The sequence below is a fragment of the Corythoichthys intestinalis genome, chromosome 2 (assembly GCF_030265065.1).
Source record: "Corythoichthys intestinalis isolate RoL2023-P3 chromosome 2, ASM3026506v1, whole genome shotgun sequence".
Taxonomy (NCBI): domain Eukaryota; kingdom Metazoa; phylum Chordata; class Actinopteri; order Syngnathiformes; family Syngnathidae; genus Corythoichthys; species Corythoichthys intestinalis.
Window position 1 is genome coordinate 3,961,705 of NC_080396.1, and position 16,826 is coordinate 3,978,530.

At 40.5% G+C, this 16,826-nt stretch overlaps 1 protein-coding gene across 3 annotated transcripts in view; it reads left to right on the top strand.

Moving 5' to 3' along the window:
- LOC130930338 (gamma-aminobutyric acid receptor subunit gamma-3-like) overlaps window positions 1–16,826 on the top strand; it is a 271,640-nt gene that overhangs the window by 199,758 nt on the left and 55,056 nt on the right. For all 3 annotated transcript variants that reach the window (XM_057858229.1, XM_057858243.1, XM_057858234.1), the window contains one exon: window positions 9,875–10,012. In XM_057858229.1, the coding sequence (XP_057714212.1) occupies window positions 9,875–10,012 (138 nt within the window). The remainder of the gene's footprint in view (window positions 1–9,874; window positions 10,013–16,826) is intronic.

Here is a 16,826-nt window from a genome sequence, read left to right on the forward strand (position 1 = left end):
CAAATCCGGCTTTAAACTTCTCCACAACAGTATCTCGGACCTGCCTGGTGTGTTCCTTGGTTTTCATAATGCTCCCTGCACTTTAAACAGAACCCTGAGACTATCACAGAGCAGGTGCATTTATACGGAGACTTGATTACACACAGGTGGATTCTATTTATCATCATCGGTCATTTAGGACAACATTGGATCATTCAGAGATCCTCACTGAACTTCTGGAGTGAGTTTGCTGCACTGAAAGTAAAGGGGCCGAATAATATTGCACGCCCCACTTTTCAGTTTTTTATTTGTTAAAAAAGTTTAAATTATCCAATAAATGTTGTTCCACTTCACGATTGTGTCCCACTTGTTGATTCTTGACAAAAAAAATTAAATTTCATATCTTTGTTTGAAGCCTGAAATGTGGCGAAAGGTTGCAAGATTCAAGGGGGCCGAATACTTGTGCAAGGCACTGTATATTAGGGGTGTCAAACGATTAAAATTTTTCATCGAATTAATTACAGCTTAAAAATTAATTAATCGTAATTACTCGCAATTAATCGCAATTCAAACCATCAATAAAATATGCCATATTTTTCTCTAAATTATTGTTGGAATAGAAAGATAAGACACAAGATGGATATATACATTCAACATACGGTACATATTTACTGTATTTCTTGATTATAACAATAAATCAACAAGATGGCATTACCATTATTAACATTCTGTTAAAGCGATCCATGGATAGAAAGACTTGTAGTTCTTAAAAGACAAGTTATAGAAATTTTATATCAAAACCCCTCTTCATGTTTTCGTTTTAGTAAAATTTGTCAAATTTTCAATCAAAAAATAAACTAGTAGCCCGCCATTGTTGATGTCAATAATTACTTACACAATGCTCATGGGTGCTGAAGCCTATAAAATCAGTCGCACCCAAGCGCCAGCAGAGGGCTGCAAAACTCCCAAAAAGAAGTACACCTTTCACTGTGCTTTCATTTTAATCTGTTTGAGCGGGGCATTTGTGCGTTAATTGCGTCAAATATTTTAACGGGATTAATTTTTAAAAATTAATTACCGCTCGTTAACGCGATAATTTTGACAGCCCTAATATATATATATATATATATATACGTATAATATATAATGCAGACCCATTAAAATGTAGTCCAGTAAATACACATACACAAAGTAGGCAATGTGCTAACTAAACATTTTTATAAATTACTATCGCGACAATTGTCCTTGACAAATTGTTATTCCCATTCAATTGATATTCTCATTCAATGCTCGATTGCACACAAATACCGAAATAAACTGACAAACTATTCAACCAGCATTTTCCCAAACGAAGCAGTTCAAAACTACGTTTCCCATACTGCCTCGCGCGGCCTAGCTTACTGATAGCTAGCTAAGGCAAAAATCAAACTTTGCTAGAAAAGTTTACAATCATCGGCAGCGCAACGATGCGACACCAAACGGGATTTTACAGTCAAAGTTCCGACAGAAGTCAACAGTTGCCATTATATACGTATTTATCGTAAAAAACTTCAGGCGTTGTGGCCAAATCGTCAACCCAGTAGATGGCGGTAATGCCTCATGAGAGGGGTAAACTGCCAACAAAAACAAGAACTACTCCTTCCCTCCCTACTACTAGGAGCCATGTCATCGCAGGCAGGCGCTGCCACCCAGCGGCCGGAGGGATTCTCTTCAAATTGGTCCCGTGAAAAATCATAAAAAACGGACATTTTTATGAATTTATAAAACCTGCCCGGACGACGAGGATACTACGTGAAAGTAGGACTTGTCCGGGCAAAAGAGGACGTATGGTCACCCTAACATTGGTATTCTTTTTCCCTCACCAAAATTCTACACAAAACATTTATTTGTATTTATTTCCAACGGCACCATTCATTTCCAATGGGAAAATTTGCCTCGACATCAGCATGAAGTAACCTGAAAAAGCACCCATTTCTGCAGGAACTGATTTGATAATAATAATTATAATAATAATACATTTTATTTCTAGAGCGCTTTTCAAAACACACAAAGACGCTTCACAAGAGACATGGAATCACAGTACGATAAAAAGGTATTAAAAGGATAAAAAATTAAAAGCACAATAAAAAGAAGTGAAAATATAACAGAGCTGGGGTTTATGGTGGGTAAGAAAGAATGAACAGGTGTGTTTTCAGTCTAGATTTGAAAAGTGATAGGGTAGATATGCTGCAAAGATCAGGGGGTAGGGAGTTCCAGAGCTGGGGGGGCGCAATGACTAAAAGCTCTGGAACCAAAGGTGGAGAGGCGGACACGGGGGACGGAGAGGGGAAGAATTATGGGAGAGCGAAGTGAACGGGTTGGATTGTTTAGACGGAGAAGATCACAAAAGTAGGGAGGGGCCAGGGCATGGAGTGTTTTGAAGGTGATGATGAGGAGCCAAAATGTAGTAATTTTTCCCCAATTCCACCAAATTATGACGAAAACATAACATATTTATTTCCAATGGTCCCAATCATTTCCACTGGGAAAATTAGCCCAACACCAGCTGGGTGTAATCCGAAAAAAGCCCCGGGGTCATGGTGGGTCAGTCTACTTCGATCTTTTTTGGGCTAGGACAGGAGTAGCTCACTGACCCAGCATGTTGTGTATACTCCTCTGTCAGAAACTTAGGGCAATAAATTGGTGACTTTGAATATGTCATCGTTATTGGAGTCCCTTTACGAAAACAGACACCCATGGAACCTTGAGGATTAAACATCCATCCATCATAATCCGCTTGCTCCGGGGTCGGGTTGCAGGGGGAGCAGCTTTAACTGGGAAACCCAGACTTCCCTCTCCCAAGCCACTTCAACCAGCTCCTCCGGCGGGATCCCAAGGCGTTCCCAGGCCAGCCGAGAGAGTCTATCCAGCGTGTCCTGGGTCGTGTCCGGGGCCTCCCGCCATTGGGACATGCCCGGAACACCTCTCCGGGGAGACATCCAGGAAGCGTCCGAACCAAAAGCCCAAGCCACCTCAGCTGGCTCCTCTCAATGCCGAGTCCCTCCCGGATGACCGAGCTTCTCACTCCCTCAAAGGGAGAGCCCGGACACGCTGCGGAGAAAACTCATTTCGGCCGCTTGTATCCCAGATCTCGGCGCAGGCGACGCAGAGGACGGTTTCGGAGGTGGTCTGTCCGACTGTTGATGCCGCACATAAACTTCTACCCTTGGGTGGAAGCTAGCAAGCTGTGGCGGCTAGCTTCAAACTGGCGTTGAGCACCGTGTCCAGCGTTTTGTCAGAGTTCTGCAAAAAATTGTGGACAGCCCGATTTTTTTTTGCCGTGTCCTACAACCAGCCAGTGAGGAGCAATAGGAGATTTCTGGTGGCTATGGAACTCCCCAAACTACGTTGGAAGCCTCAATGGTAAACACGTTATCATAAAAGCACCGAGGGACTCTCAATCAGTGATGATTGAAGTACTCAATTTGGACATTTAGGGATGTACGTAGTTTCTAAGGGTGTACTCACTTTTGTTGACAGGGCTTTAGATATTAATGGCTATATTTTGAGTTATTTTGAGGGGAAAATAAATGAACTCTATTATACACTGGGGCAAATAAGTATTTAGTCAACCACTAATTGTGCAAGTTCTCCCACTTGAAAATATTTGAGAGGCCTGTAATTGTCAACATGGGTAAACCTCAAACATGAGAGACAGAATGTGGGAAGGAAAAAAAAAACAACTGAAAATCACATTGTTTGATTTTTAAAGAATTTATTTGCAAATCATGGTGGAAAATAAGTATTTGGTCTATACCAAAAGTTCATCTCAATACTTTGTTATGTACCCTTTGTTGGCAATAACGGAGGCCAAACGTTTTCTGTAACTCTTCACAAGCTTCTCACACACTGTTGCTGGTATTTTGGCCCATTCCTCCATGCAGATCTCCTCTAGAGCAGTGATGTTATGGGGCTTTCGTTGGGTAACACGGACTTTCAACTCCCTCCTCACGCCGTGGCGTCAAAATGATAACAAGAACGGGGAGCAAAAATACCAGAAGCACACGGGGGGACCTAGTGAATGACCTACAGAGAGCTGGGACCACAGTAACAAAGGCTACTCTCAGTAACACAATGCGCCACCAGGGACTCAAACCCTGCACTGCCAGACGTGTCCCCCTGCTGAAGAAAGTACATGTCCAGGCCCATCTGCGGTTCGCTAGAGAGCATTTGGATGATCCAGAAGAGGACTGGGAGAATGTGTTATGGTCAGATGAAACCAAAATAGAACTTTTTGGTAGAAACACAGGTTCTCTTGTTTGGAGGAGAAAGAATACTGAATTGTACCATACCCACTGTGAAGCATGGGGGTGGAAACATCATGCTTTGGGGCTGTTTTTCTGCAAAGGACCTTGACGACTGATCTGTGTAAAGGAAAGAATAAATGGGGCCATGTATCGAGAGATTTTGAGTGAAAATCTCCTTCCATCAGCAAGGGCATTGAAGATGAGACGTGGCTGGGTCTTTCAGCATAACAATGATCCCAAACACACAGCCAGGGCAACAAAGGAGTGGCTTCGTAAGAAGCATTTCAAGGTCCTGGAGTGGCCTAGCCAGTCTCCAGGTCTCAACCCCATAGAAAATCTGCGGAGGGAGTTGAAAGTCCGTGTTGCCCAACGACAGCCCCAAAATATCACTGCTCTAGAGGAGATCTGCATGGAGGAATAGGCCAAAATGCCAGCAACAGTGTGTGACGAGCTACAGAAAACGTTGGGCCTCCGTTATTGCCAACAAAGGATACATAAGAAAGTATTGAGATGAACTTTTGGTATTGCCCAAATAATTATTTTCCGCCATGATTTGCAAATAAATTCTTTAAAAATCAAACAATGTGATTTTCTGGGTTTTTTATTCACATTGTGTCACTCATAGTTGAAGTTTAATCATGTTGACAATTACAGGCCTCTTTAATATTTTCAAGTGGGAGAACTTGCACAATCAGTGGTTGACTAAATACTTATTTGCCCCACTGTCTAAGCTGCACACAGACTACTTTTCATTGTGTCAAAGTGTAATTTTGTCAGTGTTGTCCCATGAAAAGATATACTTAAATATCTGCAGAAATGCGAGGGTGTACTCACTTTTGTGATACACTGTAGACATTGTTTTATGTATTATTTTGGCTTAAAATACAGCAATTTATTCTAACTCATTTGCTCCAAAAAACGTATAAATATGTTCTATTTTTAATTGTTTCAGTGTCCCAAAAACGTACTTATACGTCTTTTTTTCACAAGAGACATCTCTAGGTTCTGATGCGACTTCGCTCCAAAGCACAATGCTGAAAATGCATTTTAAAGCAATAAAACTGGCCACTGGAGGGCAGTAGCGCATTTGGTAAGACCCGCAACCCAATTCAACGGAATGAACGGCCGGGGCGCCGGCGACGAACGACCAAGTGCAGAACAACCGGGAGGATGCCCGGGATGCCAGGCGCTGGACAACCGAGCAGAACGACCGGAACCACCAGTGTAGTGGACGATGTCGTTCAATCCATGCTGCTCGCTGAGCAGAGTCCGCGCCGCCGTTCTCGGCCGCTCGTGTCCCCCGTGACCCTCCAGTGTCCTGCGACTCAGCCGGAATCGCGCACGGCCAAACCAGTTCCCCCCAAGAACACAACTTCCCCAGGCGAATTCTGCCACGAGGCAATGGTCACCACAAAAGAAAGACCAAAAAAAATCCACCTTGATGAGACAGGCAGCGATGAGGGAAAAGTTTACCTTGGCTGCCACGGCCACAACAGCGTCATCTCTCATTTCAATAGTTTAGTTATGTGTAAATAAATTGTTACTTTGCTATCAAAAGCTCTATTTGATTTGTTGTTTATGTTATTTTGTAGAAGGAAAACATTATTCAGATGTTTGGGATGTCACAAAAGCAAAAAATAGCTGGTTTAAAGTTATGTTTGAAATGTTTGCTTTTACAAAAAGCTAAATTTCTCAGTTTTTTTTTTTTTTTTATATCAGAAATTGGAAAATTGCTCAAACTAAGCTACTTTCTAATGCTGATTTCTAAAGAATGGAAAAAGATATGAACTAACATTTTTCCCTGCTGAAAGAAGAGTCTAATCTTTCTTTTGGTGGGTTCCATGTTTATATAGCAATAGAACAGAATTTTCTGTGGGCCTTGCAAAATCAGTCAAAATCCAGTAAAACGGCCGGGAGCGAAGGGGGTTGCACCTGTGAAAATGGCGGGGAGTGAATGAGTTAACCCTTTAACACCGAACGTTTTGGATGCAACACATTTAGGCATATCATCTTTGAAGCCTCGTAACACTGTAATTACGTCACCCACGTGCCCCTGGTTACTCTCATTTGAAAGTACGGAAGTTGATGTCCACACCAGTTTTTATTTGAAGTCAGTCGACCAAGTAAAACGGGAGATAATGTCATTTGAGTTTTATAGTTTTATTGAACTCATAAATATGCATTAAAACGCTGCATGGACCATGTGTCTATCTCCTTATTTCCATCATTTCTTGTCCTTTTTTCAAAACCGAAAGCAGCACAAAAGACTACATATCCCAAGAGCCGTTGTGATGTCAAGAATGACGAACCTAATGTGAACATTTTTAATAAATTGACAAGCAAGGCGCCAACTAAGTAAAAGGAGACACGCGAAGCAAGCAAAGGCCGGTTGGATTGAGCGAGCAAGTTTGAAACATGCAGAATGAATCGAAAACTAAATTTAGCGCAAGCTAATGCATTATTTCATTAACTCAAGGAATAGGATGCGCGTATTTGTCATTGTTTTCCTCGGATTAGTCAGTGTCTCGACGAGTAGAAGTGACAGCAGCGCGCAAACAGCAGAAGAGTAGGCTGTGTGACGTTGTATGTGATGCACCTCAGTGACCCATTCAAAAACAAACTTTATTGAGTGCGCAAAAAAATAAAAAACTTTATTGGGTCGCATGCCTGAAAAAATTGAATTGAACTGAACTACTTGTCAATATTTTTGAAAATACCTTTTTTCAATGTTATATTTATTTTTTTCTTCACTATGAATCTTTCCCATTTTTATATAGCTGTGTGTTTGAGAAGCTTAATTGCATGTACATATATACCTTTGATAAGGTTATGGGTACAATACCTAACTTCACAAAGAGATATCCTCCAAACCCTTTTTGTGTTGGATGATTTATATATTTTTTCTCACTATTTTGCACTGTATATAACCTGTTTTGACCATAGTATGTGTAAAGGCCAAAAACGCCTATGACCATACCTGCTGTTTGTGTTGAATTGTCATCAACATAAGACTATTCAATCTTATTTTTTCTATTGAATAATTATCCTAACAAGTTAAATAAATGTCATCAAGCTTCAAAACGGTTTTCTCAAAACTCAGTTTTCTTGGCCAAGGAGAGCAAGGAGGGACTAGACAGTGAAATGCTGGATTACGCTGTATAGTCACCAAAATTGATCTAAAAATAAAACCTCCTTGCTCTTTCTTTTATTAGGGGTTTGTCCTAACACAGAAGGGTGCCGCCCTAAAGGGAGGGGGAAAGCAAGCTGGAGACACCCATGTGATTTTGGTTGGCTATGTGTGAGCATGTAGGTGGAACTAACTAAATACACGTGTGTAAGCAAGGGCACTTAGGTAAAGTGGTCAGAATGACCCAGACACTTCAGTTATGCAACGCTGCGGCCATGGAAGACATCCTCGAATGGAAGATTGTCCTCGAAAGTCTAGACGAAAGTCCAGACGTAAGATGCTGAAAATGTCCTAGAAGGTCTAGTTACGCAATGTTGCGGCCATGAAGCAAGGCAGTTGTCACCCCAACCCTTTTTAACACTTTGTAACACTTAATACATATTGCCATATTTTTTTTATGTACAGTGCCTTGCAAAAGTATTCGGCCCCCTTGAATCTTGCAACCTTTCACCACATTTCAGGCTTCAAACATAAAGATATGAAATTTAATTTTTTTGTCAAGAATCAACAACAAGTGGGACACAATCGTGAAGTGGAACAACATTTATTGGATAATTTCAACTTTTTTAACAAATAAAAAACTGAAAAGTGGTGCGTGCAATATTATTCGGCCCCCTTGCATTAATATTTGTAGCGCCACTTTTTGCTCCAATTACAGCTGCAAGTCGCTTGGGGTATGTTTCTATCAGTTTTGCACATCGAGAGACTGACATTCTTGCCCATTCTTCCTTGCAAAACAGCTTGAGCTCAGTGAGGTTGGATGGAGAGTGTTTGTGAACAGCAGTCTTCAGCTCTTTCCACAGATTCTCGATTGGATTCAGGTCTGGACTTTGACTTGGCCATTCTAACACCTGGATACGTTTATTTTTGAACCATTCCATTGTAGATTTGGCTTTATGTTTTGGATCATTGTCCTGTTGGAAGATAAATCTCCGTCCCAGTCTCAGGTCTTGTGCAGATTCCAACAGGTTTTCTTCCAGAATGTTCCTGTATTTGGCTGCATCCATCTTCCCATCAATTTTAACCATCTTCCCTGTCCCTGCTGAAGAAAAGCAGGCCCAAACCAATGTTTGACAGTGGGGATGGTGTGTTCAGGGTGATGAGCTGTGTTGCTTTTACGCCAAACATATCGTTTTGCATTGTGGCCAAAAAGTTCAATTTTGGTTTCATCTGACCAGAGCACCTTCTTCCACATGTTTGGTGTGTCTCCCAGGTGGCTTGTGGCAAACTTTAAACCAGACTTTTTATGGATATCTTTGAGAAATGGCTTTCTTCCATAAAGGCCAGATTTGTGCAGTGTACGACTGATTGTTGTCCTATGGACAGACTCTCCCACCTCAGCTGTAGATCTCTGCAGTTCATCCAGAGTGATCATGGGCCTCTTGGCTGCATCTCTGATCAGTTTTCTCCTTGTTTGAGAAGAAAGTTTGGAAGGACGGCCGGGTCTTGGTAGATTTGCAGTGGTCTGATGCTCCTTCCATTTAATATGATGGCTTGCACAGTGCTCCTTGAGATGTTTAAAGCTTGGGAAATCTTTTTGTATCCAAATCCGGCTTTAAACTTCTCCACAACAGTATCTCGGACCTGCCTGGTGTGTTCCTTGGTTTTCATAATGCTTTCTGCACTTTAAACAGAACCCTGAGACTATCACAGAGCAGGTGCATTTATACGGAGACTTGATTACACACAGGTGGATTCTATTTATCATCATCGGTCATTTAGGACAACATTGGATCATTCAGAGATCCTCACTGAACTTCTGGAGTGAGTTTGCTGCACTGAAAGTAAAGGGGCCGAATAATATTGCACGCCCCACTTTTCAGTTTTTTATTTGTTAAAAAAGTTTAAATTAACCAATAAATGTTGTTCCACTTCACGATTGTGTCCCACTTGTTGTTGATTCTTGACAAAAAAATTAAATTTCATATCTTTATGTTTGAAGCCTGAAATGTGGCAAAAGGTTGCAAGACTCAAGGGGGCCGAATACTTTTGCAAGGCACTGTATGTATTAGGAATATATGAGCACAAGCAAATATTCAATCAATCAAGCAAATATTCAATCAACCCTCGATCATTAACAGTCGAGCATGTTTGGTTGTCAGTGGGACATCAACATTACAAATTTTGAAAAAAGATTTTGAGATTTTTTTCTTTTGGGGTCCAAAATGTGGATTAAAATTGATCAGTGAAGAAAACAACAGTTTGGACATGAAGTTCAAGGGACCCAACTTGGCCATTGTGAACAGTTTTTTTTTCTTTGAAATATAAAGGCAACATCAAAGGCATGCAAATTCGGCCAAAACAGGCTTAGGTGTTAAAGGGTTAAAGAGGGCTGCAAGAGCAGAAACTCCTTTTTCAGCCTTGTCAGTTTATACTGTTTTGTTCCCTTTATTTTAACAATCAACTTATGTGTCCTTTCTAGATGGCTACCCACGAGATGAAATTGTTTACAAGTGGAAGCGAAACTCCGTGGAAACGTCAGACCAGAAATACTGGAGACTCTACCAGTTTGACTTCATGGGACTCCGAAACACTACCGATGTATTGGCCACCACCGCAGGTACAAAAAGGGCACGAGAGAAGGCGTCGAGCGCGCTGACCCGGTGTCATTCAATTATACTCCGAGTACCCGGCGGCGGCGATGCATTCGTGCGCCCTGAATGTGATCTAACAAGCTGGCGTCACTGCTTCGGGCTCGAGCAGAAAAAAGGATATTAATCGCCAATATTAAAGATTAAAAGGAAAGTTGAATTATTCAGTTCTTTTCACTTCGCATGCTCTGAGTGATCATTGGCTTGTTGTTTGGGGGCGGCTGTCGTCATGTTGTCACTCCAATAGTTGCGACTAATTACACCCACGACTGGCTTCACGTGGGCCGGTGCCTAATTCATTTTTAATGGTGCTTTTAATGGTTGATATGCCGGGCATTATGAATGAGGGGGATCGGGCCCAGAGCACCACACGGTTAATGAAAGCCTATCTTTGACTGCAAGGTTAGCCAAATTAGACCTGGGGGTATTGCACAAAACCAGGATGAGGGATTAACTCTGTAAATATTGGTCATCCCGGATTATTTAAAGGGGAAATTGAGAAGTTTTGACATCAGGTTTAAAGTGCCTATGACAGCAAAAAAGCATGTTTATTTCATATTTTATGAGGTATTTTATGCTCTTAAATGAAGTGGACCGCTTGGGATCGATATATTTATTCGATTTTTTTTAATCCCGCACCATGAAAATGAGTGACTTTCTGGATTGACGAAGAATGCGAATGTGATGTTTGCGGGCTAATCATCTTCAGCATACAGCCAGTACTACAGTATGCAGAGCGACTGCGGATTCAGCTAATATTGTGGATTATTTCGTTTATTTTTCGCATCACCCCAGCCCAATGTGCTGCAGGCTTTTGTTGCTGCACCAGGGAGAGGCCTGTGAGCCTTTTTGGGTTACAAAAAGTTCCGAGATCAGCCAAAACAAGTGTGCGACAACTCGGCATGTGCCGGTATGAGATTTTGACGGTACGATAACCGTGACCAAAAATACCGCGGTATCACAGTATTGCAGTCATAGCTACAAAATGTGTTATTTTGAGATGTATGGGTTAAAAAAAAAACTTTTTTCCATTGAACAGGATTTTTTTTTCCAGAACATAGTTGCAAATTGGAACATGAATATATTGTTAAAATAAATAAATTATCAATAAATTTTTGAATTTTTGAATCCCGCGCCATGAAAAAGTAACTTCCTGGATTGACGAAGGATGCGAATGTGATGTTTGCGGGCTAATCATCTTCAGCATACAGCAGTACTACAGTATGCAGAACGACTGTGGATTCAGCTGATTTTGTGGATTATTTCGTTTATTTTTCGCATCCCCCCATACCAATGTGCTGCAGGCTTTTGTTGCTGCACCAGGGAGAGGCGTGTGAGCCTTTTTGGGTTACAAAAAGTTCTTTTTCATCCCGAGATCAGCCAAAACAAGTGTGCGACAACTAGGCATGTGCCGGTATGAGATTTTGACGGTACGATAACCGTGAGCAAAAATACCGCCGTATCACGGTATTGCAATTATAGCTACAAAATGTGTTATTTTGAGATGTATGGGTTACAAAAAAAAAACTTTTTTCCATTGAACAGGATTTTTTTTTCCAGAACATAGTTGCAAATTGGAACATGAATATATTGTTAAAATAAATAAATTATCAATAAATTTTTGAATTTTTGAATCCCGCGCCATGAAAAAGTAACTTCCTGGATTGACGAAGAATGCGAATGTGATGTCTGCGGGCTAATCATCCTCAGTACACAGCCAGTACTACAGTATGCAGAACGACTGCGGATTCAGCTGATTTTGCGGATTATTTCGTTTATTTTTCGCATCATGCCAACCCAATGTGCTGCAGGCTTTCGTTGCTGCACCCGGGAGAGGGGTGGGAGCCTTTTTGGGTTACAAAGGTCTTAACATCTCTGAGGTCACAGTGAATGATGTTGCTCTGTCTGATCACTACTGCATTATGTTTAAAATGACCACCCCTGTCCATCCTCTGAAAAGGGAAACAGAGTTTATTAGGAAGCGTTACATAAGTGATAACACATGTGCGTTATTCACACAGGCCTATGCCTCATTATTAACCCCTACAATAGCTCCAGTGGAAGAACTTGTAAATAGTTTCAGTTCCGGTGTGATGACTGTAATGGACACTATTGCCCCGATTAAGACAAAAACTTTGTCAAGAAAGAAGAGGTCACCCTGGAGAAATGCCATACTAGCTATAAAACAAAAGCAAGTTTGTAGACGAGCAGAACGCAGATGGCGAAAAAACAAACTCCTAGTTTTTTATGATATCTACAAAGAGAGTCTTCGCAAATACAACCAGGAACTGAAAAATGCTAGACAATCATATTTTTCAGAGATCATTAGTAGAAACACCAACAATACTCGCACACTATTTTCTGTTGTTGACAAACTGACAAACCCACAAGCATCAATACCTCAGGAATTGGCATCTGAGGTGTCCTGTAATAATTTCGCAGCATTTTTTACACACAAAGTACTAATGATTAGACAGACTGTGTGCAACTCCGGATTAACAAATGTTACACTAAATGCCTCCTAACATGTCCCCCACGTCAATCTTAGACAGTTTAGCCTCTTGGACTATGCCACTTTAACAGAAATTGTGTCGAAACTAAAGCCCACAACATGCTGCCTTGACATCCTTCCTTCAAACTTTTTCAAAACTGTTTTTCATTGCATAGCCCCAGACATACTTCAGATTATAAATACTTCCCTCCAAACAGGAGAGTTTCCTCAGACTTTAAAAACTGCAGTAATAAAACCTCTCCTAAAAAAACCTAATCTGGATGCCTCAACCATTAGTAATTACAGGCCAATATCAAATCTGACATTCCTGGGGAAAATTATCGAAAGGGTTGTGTTTGAACAGATCCAGACTTTTATGATCCAAAACAATCTTTTTGACTCATTTCAGTCTGGATTTCGGCCACAACACAGCACCGAGACCGTGCTTATCAAAGTCCTAAATGATATTCGTCGGAATACCGATGCAGGCAAATCATCTGTTCTGCTACTATTGGATCTCAGCGCCGCATTTGACACGGTTGATCACAACATACTACTCAGCAGATTGGAACAGTGGGTAGGGCTTACTGACACTATTCTTCAGTGGTTCACATCCTATTTACATGATAGGGATTTCTTTGTGTCAATCGGAAATTATCAGTCAGAACGAACCAAATTCACGTGTGGAGTCCCTCAAGGGTCAATTCTTGGACCACTCTTATTTAACATCTATATGCTTCCGTTAGCTCAGATAATGGAACAGTATGACATCTCCTATCACGCCTATGCAGATGACACACAACTGTACATTTCTGTGTCCCCACATGATTATAGTCCCTTAGTCTCCCTGAGTAAATGCATTCATCAAATCAATGAATGGATGTGCCAGAATTTTCTCCAGTTAAATGTGGAGAAAACAGAGGTGATCATTTTTGGGCCAAAAAAGGAAAGGTCAAAGATAAGCAGCCAACTTAGCACAATGTCACTTACAGCTACAAATCAAGTCAGAAACCTTGGCGTAATTATTGACTCAGACCTAAAATTTGATAGCCATCTAAAGTCCGTCACTAAATCCGCTTATTACCACCTAAAAAATATAACCAGAATTAAGGGGCTTCTGACTCAACAAGACATGGAAAAACTTATGCATGCATTCGTTTTCAGCAGATTGGACTACTGCAACGGTATATTTACAGGTCTTGATAAAAAATCAGTCAGGAAGCTGCAGCTAGTACAGAATGCTGCAGCCAGAGTCCTCACAAATACAAGGAAGCTGGACCACATTACACCGGTTTTGAAATCGCTACACTGGCTTCCAGTGAGTCAAAGGATAGACTATAAAATACTACTGCTCGTCTACAAAACACTTAATGGCCTTGGACCAAAATACATGCTTGACTTGTTAGATTCCTATGAGACATCTAGACCCCTAAGGTCGTCTGGAACGGGTCTTCTGCATGTTCCAAGAACAAGAACCAAGCAGGGTGAGGCAGCATTTAGTTATTATGCTCCTCACCTCTGGAACAAGTTACCCGAACGTCTGAAGTATGCTCAAACCGTTAGCTCCTTTAAATCAGGGCTAAAAACGCTTTTGTTTAGCACTGCATATCCATAACTGTCTATATATTTCAATCTACCTGCCTTCTATTCCTCTTGTGCTTATCTCCATTGCTGATTTCAATGATTATTATTAGTAGTAGTTTTTGCTTTATTTCTATTTTTGTTTTATTTTTATTTATTTATTTTTATTCTGTGATTAAATGCGATCTTTTGTCTTGGTTTTTACGTTGTGTTGATTTAAATGTGATTTTTATGGTTTTCATGTGATGTAAAGCACTTTGAATTGCCTTGTGTTGAATTGTGCTATATAAATAAATTTGCCTTGCCTTGCCTTACAAAAAGTTGTTTTTCACTCAGAGATCAGCCAAAACAAGTGTGCGACAACTAGGAAGTGAGTAAGCTACATGTTCTGTACTAGAAACTGCAATTTCTGGAGAAATTACTTAGTAGTGTTGTTAGTAGTGTTGTTCTGCAACTTTATCGTACTTATTCTTTCTTTATTCATCTTATCCTCCTCGTTTTTTTGGCGTGCAGCGCAGCCCAAACTGCTGGCCTAATTATTTTTATTTTTGACCCAGCTTGGCTGAAAACAACAATTTTCTCACCCAGAGTCCACTGGGTGTTAAAAGCATTCAACTTGACTTTTAAAAGGGTGCAAGAACCCTGTGTTTATACGGCAAAGTCACCTTGTGGTCAATGTAAAAACGGTTCATTTTAAATGCAAGTCTGGTTCTTCTCTGACCGTCAATGGCAGCCAACGACTTTAAAATGAAGACAGGAAGTTTAACACAAAGAGAAAACTCCACCGCTTTGTACACTTGACCTAATCAGAGGGGTTAACTAAATAATGACGGATGAGCGCTGTCATCTTTATGACCGCCCAGACTCACAGTATCATTCCATCAGACGGGCATTGTACATCGGAGATGCAGACAAACCTCCAAACATCCACAAGGAAATGAGTTGCTTTTTCATTTATTACCTCATTTCGGTCGCCGAGCGCCGTCTTCTCACGCAGGATAATTAGATCACGCGGTTGAAAATACATGTGATTAATTTAAATCGTGACAAACTTGCCAAGTGTTGGCTTTGTCTTTCGTCTATATTTTTGCTCCAGTTCACATTTTGTGAACTTGTGATTATGTGTCGAGAAAAAAATACAGTTTCAGTGGCAGTGGTGGAATATACTTAAGGACGGTAACAAAGTTGTTTTACTTCGTTACCGTCCTTAAGTACATTTTTGCAGCAGGGCTGAGAAGGAAAAGTGATATTTGCCATGTGGTGGATTTTGCCACATGGCATTTTTTTTGGTATGTGGCAAAATACATTTTGCCATGTAGCATTTTTTTTTCCATGTGGCAAAATGAATTTTGCCATGTGGCATTTTTTTGCCATGTGGCAAAATTTATTTTGCCATGTGGTATTTTTTTCCATGTGGCAAAATGAATTTGGCCATGTGGCTTTTTTTTTTTTTTTTGCCATGTGGCTAAATGAATTTTTCCATGTGGCATTTTTTTTCCATGTGGCAAAAAGTATTTTGCCATGTGGCATTTTTTTCCATGTGGCAAAATGTATTTCGCCATCTGGCATTTTTTGGGTATGTGGTAAAATGGATTTTGCCATGTGGCATTTATTTGTCATGTGGATTTTTTTTCCAATGTGGCAAAATGAATTTTGCCATGTTGCATTTTTTTGCCATGTGGCAAAATGAATTTTGCCATGTGGCATTTTTTTTCCATGTGGCAAAATGTATTTTGCCATGTGGCATTTTTTTGCCATGTGGCAAAATGTGTTTTGCCATGTGACATTTTTTTCCATGTGCCAAAATGAATTTGGCCATGTGGCTTTTTTTTTTTGCCATGTGGCAAAATGTATTTTGCCATGTGGCATTTTTTTTCCATGTGGCAAAATGTATTTTGCCATGTGGCATTTTTTTGCCATGTGGCAAAATGTGTTTTGCCATGTGACATTTTTTTCCATGTGCCAAAATGAATTTGGCCATGTGGCTTTTTTTTTGCCATGTGGCAAAATGTATTTTGCCATGTGGCATTTTTTTCCATGTGGCAAAATGAATTTCGCCATCTGGCATTTTTTGGGTATGTGGTAAAATGGATTTTGCCATGTGGCATTTATTTGTCATGTGGATTTTTTTTCCAATGTGGCAAAATGAATTTTGCCATGTTGCATTTTTTTGCCATGTGGCAAAATGAATTTTGCCATGTGGCATTTTTTTTCCATGTGGCAAAATGTATTTTGCCATGTGGCATTTTTTTGCCATGTGGCAAAATGTGTTTTGCCATGTGACATTTTTTTCCATGTGCCAAAATGAATTTGGCCATGTGGCTTTTTTTTTTTGCCATGTGGCAAAATGTATTTTGCCATGTGGCATTTTTTTTCCATGTGGCAAAATGTATTTTGCCATGTGGCATTTTTTTGCCATGTGGCAAAATGTGTTTTGCCATGTGACATTTTTTTCCATGTGCCAAAATGAATTTGGCCATGTGGCTTTTTTTTTGCCATGTGGCAAAATGTATTTTGCCATGTGGCATTTTTTTCCATGTGGCAAAATGAATTTTGCCATGTGGCATTTTTTTCCATGTGGCAAAATACATTTTGCCACGTGGCAAACGTGGCAAAATGTATTTTGCCATCTGGCATTTTTTGGGTATGTGGTAAAACGGATTTTGCCATGTCGCATTTATTTTTTTGCCATGCGGCAAAATGGATTTTGC